At 43.0% G+C, this 24680-nt stretch overlaps 1 protein-coding gene across 2 annotated transcripts in view; it reads left to right on the forward strand.

The window, feature by feature from the left end:
* sptlc1 (serine palmitoyltransferase, long chain base subunit 1) overlaps positions 1-24680 on the forward strand; it is a 56182-nt gene that overhangs the window by 19783 nt on the left and 11719 nt on the right. For both annotated transcript variants that reach the window (XM_078214359.1, XM_078214358.1), the window contains exons 3-11: positions 10731-10838; positions 10929-11023; positions 12711-12804; positions 14834-14906; positions 17356-17488; positions 18531-18660; positions 18774-18863; positions 19055-19162; positions 24492-24587. In XM_078214359.1, coding sequence (XP_078070485.1) covers positions 10731-10838; positions 10929-11023; positions 12711-12804; positions 14834-14906; positions 17356-17488; positions 18531-18660; positions 18774-18863; positions 19055-19162; positions 24492-24587 — 927 coding nt within the window. The remainder of the gene's footprint in view (positions 1-10730; positions 10839-10928; positions 11024-12710; positions 12805-14833; positions 14907-17355; positions 17489-18530; positions 18661-18773; positions 18864-19054; positions 19163-24491; positions 24588-24680) is intronic.

A 24680-nucleotide genomic window follows, 5' to 3' on the forward strand; every position in this document is an offset into this window, starting at 1 on the left:
ATGTGCAGGTTAGGTTGATTGGCCATGCTAAATTGCCCTTTTGTGTCAGGGGAATTAGCAGGGTAAATATGTGGAGCTGCGGGGATAGGGCCAGGGTGGGATTGTTGTCGGTGCAGGCTCGATGGGCCAAATGCACTGTCGGGACTTTATGATTTTCTGATTCTAACAGGACCCAGTAGTGCTTTGTAGTCTAGCCAGTTTTGGCGGTGAATGGCTAAACTAATTGTTCACTCTATCCTTTCAAGTCTGTGTCCCTTGGAATTAAGGGAGTGGGGATGAGGGCCATACAAGGGGAGAGACCAGGCTGAGATGGCATAATAGTTTTACAGGAGGTTAGGGCATTTAAAGTAGAAGGTCTGCAGAGAGATTTGGACAGGCTGAGTGAGTGGGCGAGGATCTGGCAGATGGAGTATAACGTTAACAAATGCGAGGTTATTCACTTTGGAAGAAATAATAGCAAATTGGATTATTATCTAAATGGAAAGAAATTACAACATGCTGCTGTGCAGAGGGACCTGGGGGTCCTTGTGCATGAGATGCAAAAACCCAGTCTGCAGGTGCAACAGGTGATCAAGAAGGCAAATGGGATGTTGGGCTATATCGCATGGGGGATAGAATATAAAAGCAGAGATGTCTTGCTGCATCTGTACAGGGCATTGGTGAGGCCGCAGCTGGAATACTGTGTGCAGTATTGGTCCCCTTATTTGCGGAAGGATATATTGGTCTTGGAGGGAGTGCAGAGAAGGTTCACCAGGTTGATACCAGAGATGAGGGGTGTTGATTATGAGGAGAGACTGAGCAGATTGGGTTTGTATTCGTTGGAATTTAGAAGGCTGAGGGGGGATCTTATAGAGACCTATAAGATAATGAAGGGGCTGGATAGGGTAGAGATGGAGAGATTCTTTCCACTTAGAAAGGAAACTAGAACTTGAGGGCACAGCCTCAAAATAAAGGGGGGTCAGTTTAGGACAGAGTTGAGGAGGAACTTCTTCTCTCAGAGGGTGGCGAATCTCTGGAATTCTCTGCCCACTGAAGTGGTGGAGGCTACCTCGTTGAATATGTTTAAATCACGGATAGATGGATTCCTGATCGGTAAGGGAATTAGGGGTTATGGGGATCAGGCGGGTAAGTGGAACTGATTCACTTCAGATCAGCCATGATCTTATTGAATGGCGGGGCAGGCTCGAGGGGCTAGATGGCCTACTCCTGTTCCTATTTCTTATGTTCTTATAAGTAGAAACATGAATGCAGTTGAGCAAATTAGTAGCTGCAGAAATGTTGTGGTGAACTGCAGGCCTGGCTAGATGGTTTCGATTTTGAAAGTAAGTGATTGGGAAAGACTTTTTAAAGAGACAAATCCAGAAGAAATTGAACTTGGGATTTGGTAGGGGAATATGGAATATTGATACAAGGAGGTGATCAGAGATGGGTTTATCTCTGATATTTTGGGACTGACATGACCACTTAAGCTGGCATGGCCAAGTGGGTAAGGAGTTTACATGGAGGGAGAGATTTAGGCAAGATAAGATAGTGAACCTAGAGTTGAGATGAGCTTTGAAATCACCAAGAATGAGAAGTCATTTGGTGCGGAGTAAGGAAAGCAATGAAGATATCCTCGTGAGAATAGTTTTATGATTCTTGTGAGGGCATTAGAGAATGATTGATTTTGAATGAGGTAAGTAGATCAAATCAGCTCAAGGAGGAGAAAGTGCCAGAGAGGTAAGGGGTCAGATGAAAGTAAGATTTGGTGTTAAGAGCAATACAGTCTCTGAAATGGTTTTAGTGTGGCAAGTGGTGGGTTAGGTAGCCAAGTGATGAAGGCCCCTTTTAATGGAAAGGTATCACCACCCCTCAGCCAGTTTCCAGAAGGCCATGGTGTTGATGAAAACATTCAAAAATACTTCAAGGGCCTAGTTCACAAGTGAATGGATATTCTGGAAGAAATACGGAAGGGCAGTGAGAGTAGAATCTGCAGCATCAGCAATGGGAGGGGGTGAGTTGGACAGGAAGGAGATTGGCAAGATTACCCTCTAGCAGGTGGACTGGGCAGGAAGCCAATGAGAGTGAAATGGGTTAATTGGGGTTCCTATTTGTAATGAGCCATGTAGTATTAGACTGTGCATATGGATCATAAATAGCTAAAATGTGCAGTACTATATATGAGTTGCATAATTTCTGTATCTTGTTCACTTTGGGTGGCATGATAACATAGTGGTTAGCACTGCTGCCTCACAGCGCCAGGGACCTGGGTTTGATTCCCAGCTTGGGTCACTGTTTGTGAGGAGTCTGCACGTTCTCCCTGTGTCTGCGTAGGGTTTCCTCCAGGTGCTCTGGTTTCCTCCCACAGTCCGAAAGACATGCTGGTTAGGTGCACTGGCCATGCTAAATTCTCCCTCAGTGTACCCGAACAGGCGCCGGAGTATGGCGACTAGGGGATTTTCACAGTGGCTTCATTGCAGTGTTAATGTAAGCTGACCTGTGACATTAATAAATAAACTTTAAATGCTGAACGTGTTCTGTAATAACCTTTTCTTATGTGTTGTGATGATATGTCAGTTATTTGAGTGCAGCTTCCAACTACAAAACACTATTGGTCTGTTTAGAAGCTAATTTGTCCAGTTGCTGAAAGATGCTTGATTATTCATAAAATAGCCTATGGTTGAAAGTTTATATGTTAACAGGGTTGCATTATTTATCTTAAACAACCAGTGAGATCACTACTTGGGAAGACACCGAGTAATATGCTGCCACTAAACAGAGAGCTCAGTTTTGAAATAATTGAAAATAAAGTTTTAGACTAAAATGACTCAAAACAGTAAATCCCAGGGGAAGACATTTATCCAAGATTTCTGGGAGTGAATGTCAATGAGATCTGTGAGCCCTTTACAATCATTGAGTCACTACGTGAAAATAGGCCCATATACAAAAGTAGAGCAAATTGGACAGAAGCATCTACTGGCCCATTAATCATATTTACGTACTGGTCGAGAATCCTTTATGCAAAACCCTTGGGGCCATTGCCTTTCGGGATTCAGTTGTTTTTAGTTTTTGAATTTACCACATGTTCAGTAGGCCTACTTGCATTACAAATTAGCAGTTCAAAATACATTTGGTTTTTGGACATGTGGATAAAGGATATTCGACCTGTAGATTTAAAATAATAGAATCTATTATCAGGAAGGAACTTGAAGATTATACAATAATGGATCAGATCACGCGATCTCCATAGCAGTAAATGCTGAGGTATTCGATGCTAATAAGGGCAGCAATGGCAGCACAAGTGAGCAGCTTACATTAGAATTGGTATTGTGAAATGTGACAGGATTAATTAATGACCTCTGAGTAAAGGCATCTATAGATAATTAGTGACCACAATATGATTGAACTTTACACCTAGTTTGAAAGTGAGAAGAGTGGGTCTTAGATGAGTATTTTAAACTTTAATAAGGACAACTATGTGGACAGGAAAGTTCAGCTCGCTGGAGTGAACTGGGCGGCCTGGTGGCACAGTGGTTAGCATTACTGCCTCACAGCACCTGGGACCCGGGTTCAATTTCGGCCTCAGGTCACTGTCTGTGTGGAGTTTGTACTTTCTCCCCATGTCTGCATGGGTTTCCTCCGGGTGCTCTGATTTCCTCCCACGGTCCAAAGATGTGTGGGTTAGGTTGATTGGCCATGCTAAATTGGCTCTAGTGTCAGGGGATTAGCAGGGTAAATATGTGGGGTTACTGGAATAGGCCTGGGTGGGATTGTGGTCGGTGCAGACTCGATGGGCTGAATGGCCTTCTTCTGCACTTTGGGGATTCTATGAACTGATACTAGAATAGGGGTTACATCAATAATAAAGCAGTGACAAATATTTAAGGGAATATTTCAGAATCCTCAGAATAAGTACATTCCTACCATAAAGAAAAATGCGAAGGGGCTGACCCACTATCTGCCGTTAACTAAAGATAAAACATCAAACATAAAGGAAAAAGCATATAACTGCACAAAGATGAGTGGCAGGTCAGATGATTGATTCGAGTATCAAGAATGGCAGGGAATGACTGAAAGATTAATCAGGAGAAAAAGTACAAGAGGAAGCTAGCAAGAAATGTAAAAATGGATAGCAAGAGATTCTACAGGTATTCAAAAAGGAAACAGCAAGTAAAGTGAGTCCTCCAGAGATTGACAATAGGGAGTTAATAGTAGATAATAAGGAAATAGTAGATGAAATGAGCAAATATTTTGCTTCTGTCTTATGTTTCATTATAGAAGGTACAGAAAACATTCCAATAACTAAATCAGGAGATGGAAGGGAGAGGGGGAACTTGGTGAATCATTAGGGAAGTGGTATTGAGCAAACTGATGGAGCTGCAAGCTGACAAGTCTTTGGGTCCTAATGGACTTCATCCTAGCATCTTAAAAAAGGTGGCTAGTGATGTATTAGATGTGTTGGTGTTAATTTTCCAAAACTCGCTTGATTCTGGAAAGGTTTCACCAGAATGGAAAGTAGCAAATATAACCGCTCTATTGATGGTTTGACGTCTGTCGTTAGAATCGATCAATAAGAAGGTTATAGCTGGGCTCTTAGAGAAACTAATTGGGAAGAAACATCATGATTTTGCGAAAGGGAAATCATGTTTAACCAGTTTATTGAAGTTCTTTGAAAGAGTGACATTGACTGTGGATGAAGGGGAGCCTGTAGCCCTACTATACTTGGAATTCCAGAAGACATTTAACAAGGTGCCACATCAAAGGTTATTGTTCAAAGTAAGAGCTCATGATATCGGGGGGTTACTTATTAACATGGATAGAGGATTGTTTAGCTAACAGAAAACAGTATGCATAAATTGATTTTTTTTCCTGATTGGTAGGATGCGATTCATGGTCTGTGCTGGGACCTCAGCTTTTTACAATTTATATCAATGACTTAGATGAGTGGAGCGAAGGCATGGTAGCTAAATTTGCAGATGAAATAAAAATAGGTAGGAAAGTACATAATGAAGAGTACATGAGGTTGCAAACGGATATAGATAGGTTGAGTGAGTGAACAAAAAATTGGCAGATAATGTACAATGTAGGAATGTGAAGTTGTTCACTCTGCTTATTCTTCCTGCCAGAGCTTAACTTAAACAGAGAATAACTGCAGGATTCCAAGATGCAGAGGGAAGTATGTGTATTCTAGTACACAAGTGCAAGAGATTATTAAGAATGCTAATGGAATTCTACCCTTCATCATGAGAGGAATTGAACGTAAAGTTAAGGATGTTGCACTTCAGTTATACAGGGTATTGGTGAAACCACACTTTGAATACCATGTGCAATTTTGGTCTCCTTATTTAAGGAAGGATGTTAATGTGTGGGAAGCAGTTCAGCAGAGATTTACTAAATTGAGTCTTGGAATGAGCAGGTTCTCTTGTGAGGAAAGGGTGGACAGAGTGGGCTAGTTTCCACTGGAGTTTCAAAGAGTGAGGGGCGACTTGATTGAAGATCCTGAACAGTCTTGACAAGATGGATGTGGAAAGGATGTTTCCTCTTGTTGGCGATAACAGAGATATGGGGCGCTATTTTAAAACTGAGTCATCCTTTTAGAACAGAGATGAGGAGAAATTCTTTCTCTCTTGAGGGTTGTGCGACTTTGGAACGCTCTGCCTCAGAAGGTGATGGAGGCAGGGTTTGTTGGTTTTGTTAGGCAAAGGAATCAAAGGTTATCGGGTATAGATGGAAATGTGGAATTCAAAACAAAACTAATCAACCATGATCTTATCAAATGGTGAAGTAGCTCGAGGGGCTGAATGGCCTACTCCTAATTTGTATATTCGTATGTAAGTGAAGGATCTCACCAATTGGGTTTCTGCCCTTACCACAGCATAGAAATTGTCCTAATCAAGTCACACATGATGTATTTTCCATTTTTGTCATTATCAACCTTTCTGTGCGCTTTTTGACATGGCCAACAGCACCATCCAATTATTCAATGGGATTGACCTTGGTTAATATCTTCCCTAGTCAGAGTTTTCTGAACATGATTTTTGCCCCTCAGCAGTAATGTCACCTGAATGACAACACCTGCTCCGCCTCTCAACCCCATTCACTGCCTCTATGCTGAACAACATCCAGTCTTTGATTAGCCATAAGCTCTGTATCCATGTCACCAACTGGCTTAGCCACCAAGTTGATTACATCTGTCCACTCACTGTCACGGTTGAACCAGACCATTAAAGTCCTGTTGTTTTAGTTGATATCCAAATTAAGCTTCCAATTCCATATCCTGCCCATTACAAACAAAACACCAAGTTTCACCTCTAACCTTGTATCTCAATCTTTCCTCAGACCACCTGCTCCTTAAACTCCCGTCTATACCTTCATCACCTTAAGACTTGGCCATTACCAAACAAATGGTCCGAAGTTGCAATTTACAGCTTTTTGTTTCCTTACTCGTCTAGTTGCCATCCTTTTTTGTCTTGCACCATTGGAAATGGAGTGGTTGTAAGAACACTGGAGTCATGTTTTTTTTTAAGGGAGGAGTAATGATGGCAGATTTAAAGGAGATAACATTGTCCATTCAGTGGAGCCATTCAGGAGATTTTCTTTCTCTTCGTGGGCAGCCCGGTGGCAATGGGCATTTTTGTCATTTAACCAATTCTACTTTTCACTGTCACAGACCTTTCACTTTGTTCTTTCCTTCCCTGCCACACCATTGACCTCTCATCCCCTTCCCCTAACAGCAACAACTTGCATTCATAATGTAATAAAATACCCCAGTGCACTTTTGGGAGCATTATAAAACAGCGTTTGACAGAGCTACGCAAGTTCTTTTTGGGGCATGTTCGAAAGTGTGGTCAAAAAGGTAGGTTTAAAGGAATGTCTTGAAGACAGACAGATGGAGAAGTTTAGACATGGTTTTGAATGCTTTAGGGCCTTGGCAGCTGAAGCTACATAAAAACATGAGAGAGAAGCAGGAGTAGACTTTACAAGCTATTGCGCCTGCTGTGTCATTTAGTAGAATCATCTTGGGCTTCAACTCCACTTTCCTGCTTGCTCCCCAAATCCATTGATTCCTTGAGAAATGAAAAATCTGTCAATCTCCACCTTAAATATATTCAATGATGGAGCATCCACAACACTCTGGGGTAGAGACTCTCAATTCCTTGGGTGAGGAAGTTTCTCCTCCATTCCTAATTGATAGTCATCTTATCCTGAGACTGTTCCCATTTTCGAGATTACCCAGGCAGGGGCAACAATCTCTGTCGAACCTGTCCAGCCCCTTCCGACTTTTGAATGAGATTATCTCTCATTTTTCTTAATTCCAGAGAATATGGGTCCAATTTACAGCCATCAATGACGGAGCAATTAAAATTGGGGGATTGTGGAGCTGGAGAAGATTAGAGAGATGGGGCACTGCCAGGCTATGGAGGGACTTTTGACATGGAGTTCTGGGAAAGATGGGCTTGGATTTGGGAGGAGCCAATATTTAGAAGGACTTGAGGAAGAAAGGGATGTTGGGGTGGAGCAAGAACAGTGGGGCCATTTTTTTAAGGGAGGAGTGATGATGGCAGATTTAAGGGAGAGCGGGAAATAACATTGTCCACTCAGTGGAGCCATTCAGGAGATTTTCTTTCTCTTAGTGGGCAGCACGGTGGCACAGTGATTAGCACTGTTGCCTCACAAGACCAGGGACCCGAGTTCGATTCCCAGCTTGTCTGTGTGGAGTTTGCACATTCTCCCCGTGTCTGCGTGGGTTTCCTCCAGGTGCTCCGGTTTCCTCCCATAGTCCAAAGATGTCCGGGTTAGATGGATTGACCATGTTAAATTGCCTTTTGTAAATGTATGGGTTAATGAGGATTGGGCCTGGGTGGGATTGTGATAGATTCGATGGGCCAAATGGTGGCCTCCTGCACTGTAGGAACCTATGATTCTGGTGCTGTCGTTAATTGACCTATGGCATGCCATTTCCAAACTTGTGCACAATAAAGCCATCATTTTTTATTTTAACATGGATAAGTGTCCATATTCCACCAATATCTATGTTTTAATATAACAGAAGAAACAATACGGCAACAGAGGAAGCAGAATCTCATCTCATTTCATTCTGTTCACGTGTTATTTATTCTGTAAGTTATCCCTATTATCTGAACAGTACAGAGCTTCAGTCCCTACTTTGCTTGCATTACATGCTTCAACAAAGCAGTTATCTGACCAGCTTGGACTCGGTTACTTAAATTGAAAATCCTTATTTCTCTTTCTCCTGTTGGGTTCAGTTGGAGAGGCTAGTTTAAGTGTGAAAACCTTTTCGCACTTCACTGTAAAAATAGCAAGTTGCTTCTGATTTTTGGACTTCCTTGATTCTGTTGCATGATAGTCTTTTAATAGATGCAGACAGAGATATGTTGTCTGTGGCTTGACGAGTATGTTACAAAATGTTGCCTAATTTTAAGATATCACATTCTAAAATTTTATAACATCCAGTATCGGTGTGTCTGAAATCTGAATCTATTCCGATTTGGCTGAGGCCAAGTGAAAATCAGGTGGCAGGTTCAGGTATGTCTTGCCTCAATCACCATTATTTTTTGCTTGTTAAAAAATAACAATCCTATATTCAGTTGTTTAGTCATTACTCCTTCTGACTAAAACTTCCAAGCTTCAAGTTCACTCCTTACCAGTGGTATTCTATGGTTAATAAAAGAATCATACTTTTAATTGAGGAAATAAGAATCAAATGGGGAGCTACTTCTAGGCTGGGTAGACTGGCTGGACCATGGGCATGAATTTTCCTGAATGCGAGTGAGTGTGGTCTGGTGGTTTCCAGCCAGGAGTAGTTGAAATTTCAGCTGCCCAGCCTTGTTGCTCACTCCTTACCTCCTGAATGGACTGACTGCTTTGTTCGTTCTTCTGAGTTGTGAGTCACTCGAGGACTTGACTGGAGGTTTGCTTGCTCCCGGGCAGACTAAGTGCCAGCAGGAAAAACCAGGCAGGGCAGCAAGCAGTGACATCTTTCAGCACAGTACACATGCGTGGCAACAAGGTAGAAGTTCCCTGTCCTGCTTGCTGCACCTGCGTAGTAGTGTTGTCATTCAGTTAAATGGACGCTGGGCTCCAGGTAGTTGGTTGATTAATGGTAACCCAAAATCTATTGTTTTAAAATCTCCTCGATTGCTTATAATGGCCACCAAGGGACTGAAGGTGAATCTGATAGCCTCCAGGCATTCAGAGGGTTGAAAACTGTTCACACAATTAAAATTGCGATGCCATATTTGAAAGTCCAAAGATGTGTAGGTTGGGTGGATTGTCCCTTAGTGTTCCGAAATGTGTAGCTTAGTGAGGTGATTAGGGTAAATGTGTAAAGTAAAGTTTATTTATTAGTCACAAGTAAGGCTTACATTAACACTGCAATGAAGTTACTGTGAAAGTCCCCTAGTCGCCGCACTCCGGTGCCTGTTCAGGTCAATGCACCTAACCAGCACATCTTTCAGACCGTGGGAGGAAACCGGAGCACCCAGAGGAAACCCACGCAGACACGGGGAGAATGTGCAAACTCCACACAGTGACCCAAACCGGGAATCGGACCTGGGTCCCTGGCGCTGTGAGGCAGCAGTGCTAACCACTGTCCCACCGTGCTGCCCACTTGTGTGGTGTTACAGCAGTGGAGGGAACTGGAGGCGTTGCTGGGCCTGTGTAAAATGCTTTGTCAGAGAGTGGGTGCAGACTTGATGGCGCCAAATGGCCGCCTCCGGCATTGTAGGGATTCTATGATTCTATCAAGTAACATGGGGAATTAGGAAGGGAGGTTGGGTAATCAACAATTTAGTGGGAATAGGGTTGAGGAAGCTGGAGGTGGGTCTCATGGACAAGATGAGACCAGCGATGGGGCATCAACTGGAGGAAGATGTGAATTTGGGGTCAAGTCAGGTGAGCACTTGAGAAAGTTTGGTTAAATCAATAACTCCTCCCAGTTCCAATGGAACGTCATCAAACCTGAAACATTGTTGTTTCTTTATCCACAGCTGCAGCCTGACCTGCTGAGTATTTGCAGCATTTTTAGTTTTTATTTCAGATTTTTAGCACCCTTTGGGCTATAACTTCAGGGCGTTGGGTTTATGCTGGGGAATGCTCCTCGGAACTTACCAGGTAAGCATTTGCACAGCAATTTCCCAGACGTGCTAACTTCCTCTGGGCAATTTCTCTGTGCTGTGAACCATCTGAAAAAGTGATTTTAAATCGCTAGCTTCACATGGTTCCACCAGGGTCATGCTAATAGTTACTCCAGAGAAAGTTAGAAGAATTAACTTCTAACTTATGGGTAACTGTTGTAAAGACCCAGATCGATCCCTGCATGGGTCTTTTTCAATTATCATTTTATTTGGTATTTGTTTTAATTTTATTTTTAAAATGTTGATCTTGGGCAATCAAAGGTAACTTTACCCAAAGAGTGGCATGAATGTAGAATCAACAATCATGGGGTGGATGAAGTGAACAGTATAGATATATTTCAGGGGAAATAGACAGGCATATGAGGGAGAAGGGAATATATGGTTGTGATGGTAGATTTAGATGAGAACAGATGGAAAGGGGCTCGAGTGGAGCCCCAGTTGGTTAGGCCAAATGGCCTGTTTCTCTGCCATATAGCCAATGTAATCCTATGATGGAAGTGCTACAAATGTAACTGTTTTTGCTGCAATAAAGATTTTTTTTTGTGTAATGTTATATTAATTGTAGTTAATTCAGTTTTTTTTAATGTACATTAGGCCCCAGCTTACCATCTAATTCTGGAAGGTATTCTCATTTTGTGGATAGTGAGACTACTTTTCTCCAAAACCTACAAACTTCAGGAACGTTCTGACCTAACAGAAAAGGTAATCAAGCAGAATCTTTAAAAAAACGTCAGTTGCATTTTTTGTTCTGCAACTTCTCATCATTATTCTGTGTTACCCCTTTTCTAACAGGAAAAAGAAGAGCTTATTGAGGAATGGCAGCCAGAGCCACTTGTTCCACCAATATCAAAAGACCACCCTGCCCTTAACAATAACGTTGTTTCAGGGTATGTAACACAATTTGGGGCTATATTACAATGTTAGCTTTTTTATTCATTCAAGGGATGTGGCTATCACTGGCTAGGCTAGCATTTATTGCCCATTCCTAATTGCCATTGAGAAGGTGGCGATGAGCTGCCTGTTTGAACTGCTGCAGTCGATGTGGTATAGGAACACTCACAATGCTGTTAAGGAGGGAGTTCCAGGTTTTTGACCCAGTGACAGTGAAGGAGCGGCAATATATCTCCAAGCCAGGATGGTGACTGGCTTGTTGGGGGAGGGTGGGGTGTGGTGGGGAGAATGTTCGGGTGGTGGTGTTCCCATGTACCTGCTGCCTTTATCCTTCCAGATGGTAGTGGTCTCTAGTTTGGAATGCACTGTCTTAGGAGGCTTGATGGGTTGCAGCAGTGCATCTTGTAGATGGTACATGCTGCTGCCACTGTGCGTCTCTGTGGAGGGAGTGAATATTTGTGGATGGGATACCAGTCAAGTGGGCTGATTTGTCCTGGATGGTGTCAAACTTCTTGAGTGTTGTTGGAGCTAAACTTATCCAGGCAACTGGAGAGTATTTCATCACACTCCTGACTTGTGCCTTGTAGATGGTGGATAGGTTTTGGAAGAGTCAGAAGGAAAATTACTCGCTGCAGGAATTCTAGCTTCTGACCTGCTCTTGGAGTCTCAGTATTTATATGGCTCGTCCAGTTCAGTTCCTGATCAATGGTAACCCCTAGAATGTTGATCATGGGGGTTCAGCGATGGTGATACTATTGAATGTCAAGGAGCAATGCTTAGATTCTCTTCTTGGAGATGATCATTGGCACCACACAAGTGTCAGGTTACTTGTCAGCCCAAGCTGGATATTGTCCCGGTTTTGCTGCATTTGCACATGGACTACTTCAGTATCTCAGGAGTCTCGAATGGTGCTGAACATCATGTAATCATCAATGAACATCCCTACTTCTGATTTTGAGACTGTTTAATTATGTATACATTGCTCAACACTGACCTGTTTCAAATGGCATTGTCTTATTATATTAAAATGAATAAAATTATGGATCAGTGAAAGTTTCATTCTTAAAGCACATTTTTATTAATGGCTTACTGACTAAAGATGGCATTATGCTAAGACATAGAGACTGGGAAAGTCTCCACAGTAAACCCTGTCTGTGACATCAGCTGATCCCAGCCAGGATTTTATTAAGAAGATTGTAGTTGGTTTTAGCCTCCTGGGCTGAGAGTCCTCCAAAACCCAATTAAATGACAGAATCTTGTTCATTCCGTATTCCTTCAGTACTTCCGAAGTTAACCTGCGGTAACTTAATTGGACTTTCAGCTGCGGTTCCAACAAAGGATGATCAATTGAGTGAGGCACTTGAAATATTCTTGTGCCTATAGAACATGCCCCCAGCTTGGATTGCTGTCTTCAAGAGAGATTGGGGAGCAAATTGCAAAACAAAATCTAAAAATTAATATTCAAAATATGCCTTTCCAGTTCATGGAACTGGTTCACAGTGTTGTTTTATGATCACATGAATTGCTTGATATTAACTTTTTTGCATTTGGAACCACCTCTTGGATTGGAATTTGGTTTCAAATAAACCTAAATTTCTGTTGTAGCTTAAGAGGTATGTGCTTTTTTTTGTCTGAGCTTTATGAATTTCAATTAATTGTTGCTAATTTTATATTTATTTTCAGTCCTCCAACTCACAACATAGTGGTTAATGGTAAAGAGTGCGTTAACTTTGCGTCCTTTAATTTCCTTGGCTTGCTAGATAATGAAAAAGTCAAGGTGAGTTTAATGCTATATTGATCTAAAGAAAATATGCTTTAGAATATACTTGTTTACTATAAAAAAGGAGGAAATAGCATTGGCGGCACGGTAGCACAGTGGTTAGCACTGCTGCTTCACAGCTCCAGGGTCCCGGGTTCGGTTCCCGGCTCGGGTCACTGTCTGTGTGGAGTTTGCACATTCTCCTCGTGTCTGCATGGGTTTCCTCCGGGTGCTCCGGTTTCCTCCCACAGTCCAAAGATGTGCGGGTTAGGTTGATTGGCCAGGTTAACAATTGCCCCTTAGAGTCCTGAGATGCGTAGGTTAGAGGGATTAGTGGGTAAATATGTGGGGGCAGGGCCTGGGTGGGATTGTGGTCGGTGCAGACTCGATGGGCCGAATGGCCTCCTTCTGCACTGTAGGGTTTCTATGATTCTATGAAATTTTATGTGGCAATTCTTAACTCAAAACACTGTCAAAATGGGCTCCCATTGTAATGTGAAAGAGAATTTGATGGGGTCAATTAACTTGAGTAAAACATTCGAGATTGGGGACTAAAGTGTTTACAGCAAGATGATTGCATACTATGGGGGCGTTTTCACCATTGCTTTGCACCCGTTTTCGGGCATGACGCAGTCATAAAGTGGGGTGTAAAGCGATTAGCGCGATTGGCGCCAGTTTTATGAGTGCCGGATTTCTGGCGCAGTCAGTCTCGTGCCGGAAATGGGTGAGAGGCAGGTTAATGTATTGAAATTTATTTAAAGAAGTATTTACATGTTGTTAGAGAGCCCGGTGCTCAATTGTCAGCACCCCCCCACCCCCCCCCCCCCCCCCCGCCCCGACCTCGCTGGGAAAGGTTCTCGCCAGCGAGGAATAGACATGTTCCCCATGAACTGGGGGCAGTTGACTTGGCCTCGGCGGTGGAACCAGAGGCCACTGAGGCATCCCCAGGGAGGCTGGGGGCAAGGGGTGGGTGCCCCTTGGGTACTGCCAGACTGACAGTGCCACCCTGGCACCTGGGCAATGCCAGTCTGGCACCTGAGCAATGCCCACCAGGCAGTGCCAGCCAGAGACAGGGCTAATGGGGGAGGGGCCAGTGGGGTCAGGACTAATAGGAGGAGGGGGCCCGGTACCACTGTGTAGCGATCGGTGGGAGGAGGAAGGGAGAGGGGGCCCGCTTCTACCCTGCAGCGATCGGTGGGGGGAGGGCAGTGGAGCCACGATTGGTGGGGGAGGGAGGACGTCCGCGATCAGTCTGGGTGGTGGGGGTAGGGTCACGGGAGCTGTATCTCTGGCCGCAGGCCCCTGCGATTGCAGTTTGGGGGGGGGGGGGGAGCGGGAGGAGTTACTTCAGGCTGCCTGCACTAGCAGGGGCTTGACAGCTCTCTCTTTGTCTGTTATACCCTGCACTGCTGCTTCACAGCTCCAGGATTCCCGGCTTGGGTCACTGTCTGTGTGGAATTTGCACATTCTCCTCGTGTCTGCATGGGTTTCCTCCGGGTGCTCCAGTTTCCTCCCACAGTCCAAAGATGTGCGGGTTAGGTTGATTGGCCATGCTAAAAATTGCCCTTAGTGTCCTGAGATGCATAGGTTAGAGGGATTAATGGGTAAAATATGTAGGGATATGGGGGTAGGGCCTGGGTGGGATTGTGGTCGGTGCAGACTCGATGGGCCAAATGGCCTCTTTCTGTACTGTAGGGTTTCTATGATTTCTATGATTAATGCGCATGTGCAGCATCTGAGGCCTGCACACGCGCGCTACCTCCCTCTGCAGCAAAGCAACTGGCTCGCTCAGAATTTTGCAGGCAGAGTGCGCATGGGGGGGCCTGAAAACATGCCCAAAAGATGGATCTGAAACTCACCCAGTTTCAAGTCCACCCAGCACTTAGACAAAAAATGGTAAAATACCGCCCTATATTTCTCATTACACTTTTCTGATAATACAAAGGTCTAGTTTAAAAAATGTATCCTATAATTTAAACTTGGATGAGTAAGTGCTAAATTCTAATTTAATTCACCATTTTTTAAAAGTAAGTTTTTCTTCATACAGAATGTAGCTTTGGCTTCACTGAAAAAATATGGTGTTGGTACATGCGGACCTAGAGGGTTTTATGGAACATTTGGTAAGTTAAAATTATTTTGAAAGCCAATCAAATTCTATCTTCAAGATACTGATCACATTTAATTTTTTTGAAATTCCCATGTAGCAGTAGTAGTGCTTTGAGGACGTCATTACATTACAAGTCTTATTCCAAATTTGCTGCACAGATGGAGGTAGTCGCAAAAAATATGGCAATGTCTGTGCCAGTGGAAGCAGAGACTCCTCCTTGCAAAGGGGGTTTCCCTAGTACAAGCAATGGCACTGGTTCATTCGTCATTGCGGGTGTGGCTACAGATTAGGCTGACTTTCATCTTTATGCTCATGTTGGCAATGCATTTGGGTTTTGCTCCATACTGATGTTTGCCTGGTATCAGATCATGACTAGACTGAGTAAAACATCAAATTTATTTGTGCAATTATCCATTGTTCTTTAATCTACTCCGTGTGTAAAGGCAAACTTAGCAGCAAGAAGGCTAGGATATGGGTGGCACAGTGGTAAGCACTGCTACCTCAGCACCAGGGACCCGGGTTCAATTCCTGGCCTGGGTCACTGCCTGTGAGAAGTTTGCACGTTCTCCCCGTGCCTGTGTGAGTTTCCTCCGGGTGCTCTGGTTTCCTCCCACAGTCCAGAGTTGTGCAGGTTAGATGGATTGGCCATGCTAAATTGTCCCTTAGTGTCAGGGGGACTAGCTAGGGTAAACATATGAGGTTATGGGAACAGGGCCTGGGTAGGATTGTGGTCGGTGCTGACTCGATGGGCTGAATGGCCTTCTGCATTGTAGGATTCTATGTTTGCTACTGAAAACAGTTCTATGATATAAATGGGCTATTCATTTATTCTTGGGTTATGAATCCTTATTGAATACAAACAGAAAATGCTGGAAGCTGCTAAATGGATACAAAATTGGCTTGATGACAGAAGCCAGAGGGTGGTTGTAGAGGGTTGTTTTTCAAACTGGAGGCCTGTGACCAGCAGTGTGCCTGAGGGATCGGTGCTGGGTCCACTGTTATCTATCATTTATATTACTGATTTGGATGAGAATATAGGAAGCATGGTTAGTAAGTTTGCAGATGACACCAAGATTGGTGGCATAGTGGACAGTGAAGAACATTATCTCCAATTGCAACGGGATCTTGATCAATTGGGCCAATGGGCTGACAAATGGCAGGTGGAGTTTAATTTAGATAAATGCGAGGTGATACATTTTGGTAGATTGAACCAGGGCAGGACTTAGTTAATGGTAGGGCGTTGGGGAGAGTTACAGAACAAAGAGATCTAGGGGTACATGTTCATAGCTACTTGAAAGTGGAGTCACAGGTGGACAGAGTGGTGAAGAAGGCATTCAGCATGCTTGGTTTCATTGGTCAGAACATCGAATACAGGAGTTGGGATGTCTTGTTGAAATTGTACAAGACATTGGTAAGGCCATACTTGAAATACTGTGTACAGTTCTGGTCATTCTATTATAGAAATGAAATTATTAAACTGGAAAGAGTGCAGAAAAGATTTACTAGGATGCTACCGGGACTTGATGGTTTGAGTTATAAGGAGAGACTGGACAGACTGGGACTTTTTTTCTCTGGAGCGCAGAAGGCTGAGGGGTGATTTTATAGAGATCTATAAAATAATATGGGGCATAGATCAGCTCGACAGTCAATATCTTTTCCCAAAGTTAGGGGAGTCTAAAACTAGAGGGCATAGGTTTAAAGTGAGAGGGAAGAGATACAAAAATGTCCAGAGGGACAATTTTTTCACACACAGGGTGGTGAGTGTCTGGAACAAGCTGCCAGAGGTAGTAGTACAATTTTGTCTTTTCAAAAGCATTTAGATAGTTACATGGGTAAGATAGGTATAGAGGGATATGGACCAAAGTTCAGGGTTTAAAAAAAGGGCGGCTGGACAAGTTGGGCAGAAGAGCCTGTTTCCATGCTGTAAACCTCTATGACTCTTAAGTACTCAGGTCAGGCAGCATCTTAATTTGAGCAACTTTATCAGTTCATCTAATTATGACAACTGTAAAACCTCTGATCAATGAGAGCAAATCCAGCTTCCTTAATATTCCCTTTCAACTTGAATTCCCACAATATAATTTTGGCTACCTAAAATGAAACTTCTACAGGGCAATCATAGTTCATGATCTTTATTTAATAGTTCCAATTTGCCACTTTCCAGTCCTGAAATATAACCATTTTTTTAAAAAGTCTTTGCTAATTTATATTCGCACTGTGCTTAAAATTTTAGTTTAAGAGCATTCAACCTATTATACAAGTCAAAATATAATTTTGAAACTTCTATCTCCTTAGTCTGTTCCTGCATATCCAAGTTGTTGCTTGCCAGAGCAATATCATGGTTATGACTTCCCAGCAATGTAATTTACCTCTGACTTTGGACCACCTTCAGATTGAAAAATCGGTTGACATTAGGTGCATGCTTATAACATTTTAATTTTTCTGCTTCTGTTTTTGTTCAGATGTTCATTTAGAACTAGAAGATAGAATTGCCAAGTTTATGAGAACAGAAGAAGCTATTATTTACTCGTATGGGTTTGCTACAATAGCCAGCGCCATTCCAGCATACTCAAAGAGAGGAGACTTGGTATTTGTGTAAGTCTGTTTCTTACCTAAAGCAAACCTAATCTGTGCATGTGTGTAAGTTAGCTGTTTTCCCCAATTGGCACAAATGAACAAAACAGAACAACAGTTAATACAGTTTGAAATTGCTGAGATTCTATCTGGAGTTTCTATGATGTAACTTGGAGGGAATTATATAATGACATTCTGATCCATAAACCTTCTCGAGTTTCCCATTCCCAAACAGTGACATATTTTGATACTTCTGGTAAGTTTCATTAGTCCTGAGGATCATTGTGTTGGATTTTGGTGATGAGGCTAACCGTGCTTACTGTTATCAACAGGTAATTCAGGAGCTTCCAAGGACTCCACATGCCAGTTAAATGTGGAACTCAAGAGGTTACTATCCTCGATGCTCAGCTCCTTCAAAGGTTGCATTAGACCAAAATCTCATCCAGAAACTCACCATAAAAATAATTGGAATGACATTGTGCTGTACTTGCCTGATGGATATTAGGGCTTGTCGATTTCAGTGTGTAATTAACTTTTTAACATGATATGAACAGCATTTAAAGCCTCTCTGGTACTGAAAAGTTAATGCTCTGTAGGGTCTCATTCCTCCAGATTTTATTTATTGTTGGAGATATAAAAAAATGTACTTTTTTTTCCTATCTTTTTGATCACTTTCAATTCAATCTGTCACTTTCTGACATTTTTGAATTGTCCAGGTGCCCAATGAATTGTAAAGAATGAACTGATTTCAGTAAAGATGACCGGGAACTCCAAACTTTTTTGGTGCCCTTAATTTAGAGAGTGGGAAATCCTGCTTCGAATCCCCTTCTTTGGGAACTCCTTACCAGATCTGAACATCTGTTAAGGACAGGGATCAGTCTCAGTTGTCAGACATACTTGTTGTCACAGGCTACCTTTTTTGAGGCTCTTATTAGATTGTTGGAAAAATAAGTAATGTTGACAGAAGAAAATGGTGCCTGATACTTCTATTGGGAATATTTGTGGTGAAACTTCCTGCATCCTAAGATGACAATGTGTTAAGGTGGTTTGAATTATTTTACAGGGATGAAGCTGCATGCTTTGCCATTCAAAAAGGTTTGCAAGCTTCACGTAGCAGCATAAAATATTTTAAACACAATGATATGGATGACCTGGAACGGCTACTAAAAGAACAGGAACTCGAGGACCAGAAAGTAAGATGCAATTATTGTTGGAACCAAGTAGAGTGACAAAAGCTACTTTATTTAAAATGGTTTCCATCGTTGAGCTGCATATATTTAAAAAATTATTTCAAATTTTTTTCAAGAATCCTCGCAAAGCACGTGTAACCCGACGATTCCTTTTAGTGGAAGGATTGTACATGAATACTGGATACATTTGTCCACTCCCAGAACTGGTAAGAGAAAAGGGAGGAGAAAATAAATGAACTGCGTTACTTTCATTTCAAATAAAAGATGGCTTTTGTATGAGGGAGGAAATATAGTCACTGACAGAAATTGAAAATATTCGTTCATTCTGTTCTTAAAACTTGAATGTTCTTTAATTATCTTTTTATATCTCTTACTGTGTATATCTTTTACTTTGCAGGTAAAACTAAAATATAAATACAAAGTGCGGATATTCTTGGAAGAAAGCTTATCCTTTGGGGTTCTAGGAGAGCACGGGCGAGGTGTAACTGAACATTTTGGGGTGAATGTAAGCTTTTCTTTTTTGCATTTTTTGTTCTGCAAATCTATTTACCTACAAAACAGCACCGACTGCATTAGTACAATAGCACGGTGTCCATGCTAATGGATTAGTAATCCAAAACTGTACACTAATAGTGCGAATTCAAATCCCACCATGACCATTTGACAATTTGAATTCCATTTTTAAAGGAAAAATCTTGGAAATAAATATCAGCTAAAGTGACTGGGAAGCAGCAAGTCTGTCATAAAAACCCAACTGGTTTGCTAAGGAAGCAACCTCTATAATTATGCAACAATTATATAATCATGCAACAAAGAAGGGTGCCATTTGGACCATTGTGAGTCTGTGGTAACTCTTTGAAAGAGCTGTCCAATTTGTCCCACTCCCCAACTCTGTCCACATGTCTGTGAATGTATGTGTAGGCTTTTGATCTCGGCCTGATCTGTAACCAAGGGGATACAACCCTAGTTTGTGTAATCTTGGAGTGCCATTCCAGAAAATGTATACAACATTCCCTCTAAGGCCAAATATATCCTTCCCAAGGTGAGGTACCCAGATTTGCTCACAGTACTCCAGGTGTGGTCGATATAGGTCTTTGTATAGTTGGAGCATAACTTCTAACCCTTGTAGGGCTTTGTATAGTTGGAGCATAACTTCTAACCCTTGTATTCTAGTACACTAGAAATAAAGACCAGCCTTTTCTGATTATTTTCTGCATCTGTTCATGACATTTCAGTAATTTATATACCAAGATCCCCGAGTCCCTACGCAATATCCAAAAGACTTGAACCTCGTAAGCACAGCAAACAGCAATCCCACGTACAAACCAGAATATAGAACCATAGAAAATTACAGCTCAGAAACAGGCCTTTTGGCCCTTCTTGTCTTTGCCGAACCATTTTATGCCTAGTTCCACTGACCTGCACTTGGACCATATCCCTCCACACCCCTCTCATCCATGAACCCATCCAAGTTTTTCTTAAATGTTAAAAGTGACCCCGCATTTACCACTTTATCCGGCAGCTCATTCCACACTCCCACCACTCTCTGCGTGAAGAAGCCCCCCCTAATATTCCCTTTAAACTTTTCTCCTTTCACCCTTAACCCATGCCCTCTGGTTTTTTTCTCCCCTAGCCTCCCCTAGGAATAAACTCATTAACGATAGTCAACATGGTTTTGTGAGAGGGAGGTCATGCCTCACTAACCTGGTGGTGTTTTTTGAAGAAGTGACCAAAATGGTTGACGAAGGAAGGGCCGTGGATGTTGTCTATATGGACTTTAGTAAAGCGTTTGACAAAGTCCCTCATGGTAGGCTAGTGAAAAAGGTTGGATCCCATGGGATAAAGGGGGAGGTGGCTAGATGGGTGGAGAACTGGCTTGGTCATAGAAGACAGAGGGTGGTAGTGGAAGGGTCTTTTTCCGGCTGGAGGCCTGTGACTAGTGGTGTACCGCAGGGCTCTGTATTGGGACCTCTGCTGTTTGTGATTTATATAAATGATCTGGAAGAAGGAATAACTGGGGTGATCAGTAAGTTTGCGGATGACACAAAACTGGCAGGACTTGCAGATAGTGAGGAACATTGTCAGAGGCTACAGAAGGATATAGATAGGCTGGAAATTTGGGCAAGGAAATGGCAGATGGAGTTCAATCCTGATAAATGCGAAGTGATGCATTTTGGTGGGAATAATGTAGGGAGGAGCTACACGATAAATGGAAGAACCATAAAGGGTGTAGAGACACAGAGGGACCTAGGTGTGCAAGTCCACAGATCTTTGAAGGTGACGTCCCAGGTGGAGAAGGTGGTGAAGAAGGCATATGGCATGCTTGCCTTTATAGGACGGGGCATAGAGTATAAGAGTTGGGGACTGATGTTGCAGATGTATAGAACGTTGGTTCGGCCGCATTTGGAATACTGCGTCCAGTTCTGGTCGCCACACTACCAGAAGGACGTGGAGGCTTTGGAGAGAGTACAGAGGAGGTTTACCAGGATGTTGCCTGGTATGGAGGGGCTTAGTTATGAGGAGAGATTGGGGAAACTGGGGTTGTTCTCCTTGGAAAGACGGAGGATGAGGGGAGACTTAATAGAGGTGTATAAAATTATGAAAGGCATAGATAGGGTGAACGGTGGGAAGCTTTTCCCCGGGTCGGTGGTGACGTTCACGAGGGGTCATAGGTTCAAGGTGAAGGGAGGGAGGTTTAACACCGATATCAGAAGGACATATTTCACACACAGGGTCGTGGGGGCCTGGAATGTGTTGCCGGGCAAGGTGGTGGAGGCGGACACACTGGGAACGTTTAAGACTTATCTAGACAGCTATATGAACGGAGTGGGAATGGAGGGATACAAAAGAGTGGTCTAGTTTGGACCAGGGAGCGGCGTGGGCTAATTGTTCCTTGTTTCTCGTTTCAAGGCTTCATTCTATGATCATCTTGCTGGTGCCAGTACAGAGCGAGACTGCGGATAGTTGGGAACCTGTCTCGGGGGCAGGGAATTCAGATGGTGTTCGTGGAAGTGGAAATGGCTAGGGTTGGGAAGCATTTTCCGATCAGGGCCATTGTGATCTCCTGGACTCGTTTCGATCGCCTCAGGGGGTCGGAGAGGAATTTCCCAGATTTTTTTTCCCCATATTGGCCCTGGGGTTTTTCACTCTGGGTTTTCGCCTCTCCCTGGAGATCACATGGTCTGGAATGGGGGGGGTGGGGGTGAGTTAATAGGTTGTAATGAACAAAGCATCGTAGCTGTGAGGGACAGCTCGGTGGATAGGATATTGGTATGTAGATAGGCTGGAAAATTGGGCGGGGATCCTGGATTCAGGATTCAATCCTGGACCGGGGAGCGGCGCGGGCTTGGAGGGCCGAAGGGCCTGTTCCTGTGCTGTTTTGTTCTTTGTTCTCAGCGGAAAATGCCTGCTTGCATTCACTCTATCTATACCCATCAAAATCTTATACACTTCTATCAAATCTCCCCTCAATCTTCTACGCTCCAGGGAATAAAGTCCCAACCTATTCAATCTCTCTCTGTAACTCAGCTTCTCAAGTCCCGGCAACATCCTTGTGAACCTTCTCTGCACTCTTTCAATTTTATTTACATCCTTCCTGTAACTAGGTGACCAAAACTGTACACAATACTCCAAATTCGGCCTCACCAATGCCTTATATAACCTTACCATAACACTCCAACTTTTATACTCGATACTCCGATTTATAAAGGCCAATGTACCAAAGGCACTCTTTACGACCCTATCCACCTGTGACGTCACTTTTAGGGAATTCTGTACCTGTATTCCCAGATCCCTCTGTTCAACTGCACTCTTCAGAGTCCTACCATTTACCCTGTACGTTCTTCTTTGGTTTGTCCCTCCAAAGTGCAATATCTCACACTTGTCCGCGTTAAACTCCATTTGCCATTTTTCAGCCCATTTTTCTAGTTGGTCCAAATCCCTCTGCAAGCTTTGAAAACCTTCCTCACTGTCCACTACACCTCCAATCTTTGTATAATCAGCAAACTTGTTGATCCAATTTACCACATTATCATCCAGATCATTGATATAGATGACAAACAACAATGGACCCAACACCGATCCCTGCGGCACACAATTGAGGTTGTGTCTTTATATGCTCTGTTTGTGAACAGAATTCCCACTCACCTGAAGAAGGGGCTTGCAGCTCCGAAAGCTTGTGTGGCTTTTGCTACCAAATAAACCTGTTGGACTTTAACCTGGTGTTGTTAAACTTCTTACTGTGCACACCACTAGTCACAGGCCTCCACTCAGAGAAGCAATCCTCCACAACCACTCTCTGGCTTCTTCCATTGAGCCAGTGTCTTATCCAATTTACTACCTCCCCATGTATACCCAGCGACTGAACCTTCCTAACTACCCTCCCATGAGGGACCTTGTCAAAGGCCTTGCTGAAATCCAGGTAGACAACATCCACCGCCTTCCCTTCATCCACTTTCCTGGTAACCTCCTCGAAAAACTCTAATAGATTGGTCAAACATGACCTACCACGCACAAAGCCATGTTGACTCTCCCTAATAAGTCCCTGTCTATCCAAATATTTGTAGATCCTATCCCTTATCACACCTTCCAATAACTCGCCCACCACCGCGTCAAACTTACTGGCCGATAATTTCCCGGATTTCTTTTGGAACCTTTTTTAAACAACGGAACAACATGAGCCACCCTCCAATCATCCGGCACCTCCCCCGTGAATACTGACATTTTAAATATGTCTGCCAGGGCCCCTGCAAGTTCAACACTAGCTTCCCTCAAGGTCCGTGGGAATACCCTGTCCGGTCCTGGGGATTTATCCAATATAGTTCAATATCTTGAACTAACAGTGACATATTCAATTGGTGCTTGACTTCTGGTTTCACTTCCAAGTTTAAAAATGGCAAACTTTTCAGTCAGTAACACCAATCAATTTACCGGCAATAACATGCTGTTTCTATCCACACAAGTACGCTTTTGTGGCCTGCCTGCACCCATGCAAATAGAGGCAATTTTTATGTATTCACTTCATTTGCAGCATTGGCCCAAGGTTGTTCCAGTGTTGCATTCTCTTCATCTGAGTTGCTTGGGTGCTCTGCACTCATCAAATGAGATGGCCAAGGCCCAGGAGAAGAGGATTTACTGGTGCTATCTGGCAGATATCCCTGGAAGTGGCAAATTAGGATACCATGTCCAGGAGCTCTGTTGCATTAGGGACAATGGCCAGCTTTCAGAGTTGGAATGTTCAGTGCAGCCACTGGATGTGGCCATCTGTGCAGAGAGATGGTGCTGCTGGCTAAGGACAGCTGCGAGCTGAGCCGCGGGGCCTTAGCCTCCTCCTTCCTTAGGATACCTGTCCCAGTATTTTGCACCTTGTTTACCCCGCTTTCTAGGCATTGGTTCCATCTATACCATTTACTTTGCCATCTTTGTGCCATTGGAAAATTTGGCTTTCTATGTTACCATCTAAGTAGTTAATACGTTGAACAGTTGAGGCCTGAGCACAGATTCGTTCAAGAATATGAAACGAGAGAAGACCCATCACCTTTTCAACGGAAAGCCAATAAATGTTTCTGCAATGTTTTGTACAAACATAGGATGCTATATAAATATTAACTGTCCAGCAGGTATTTTTGGTTTCTTAAGTAATCATCTCACATGGTTTTACATTTGAGGAATCAAAATCCATTGGACGTTACAGGATATGAAATTTTGCTGGCAATGCCATTGCTTAGTATCAATGCCCTCAGAATGATGTGACCACACACACTTTTTTTCATTAATGCTCCTATCTTCAGGTAAAAAATTTGATAATCCTCTTCCTCTCAATTCAAATAATACAGATTAATGACATCGATCTTATAAGTGCAAATATGGAGAACGCCTTGGCCTCCATTGGAGGATTTTGCTGTGGAAGATCATTTGTTATTGATCACCAGGTAAGTCTGCTTTTAGGTTGCACATTAAATAGTCTCTTTTCTCCCCTTACCCCTGCCGATTTAATCTCACAATCAGATACCCAACCAGTGTTA

Source organism: Mustelus asterias, chromosome 6 (genome assembly GCF_964213995.1).
Source record: "Mustelus asterias chromosome 6, sMusAst1.hap1.1, whole genome shotgun sequence".
Lineage (NCBI taxonomy): Eukaryota > Metazoa > Chordata > Chondrichthyes > Carcharhiniformes > Triakidae > Mustelus > Mustelus asterias.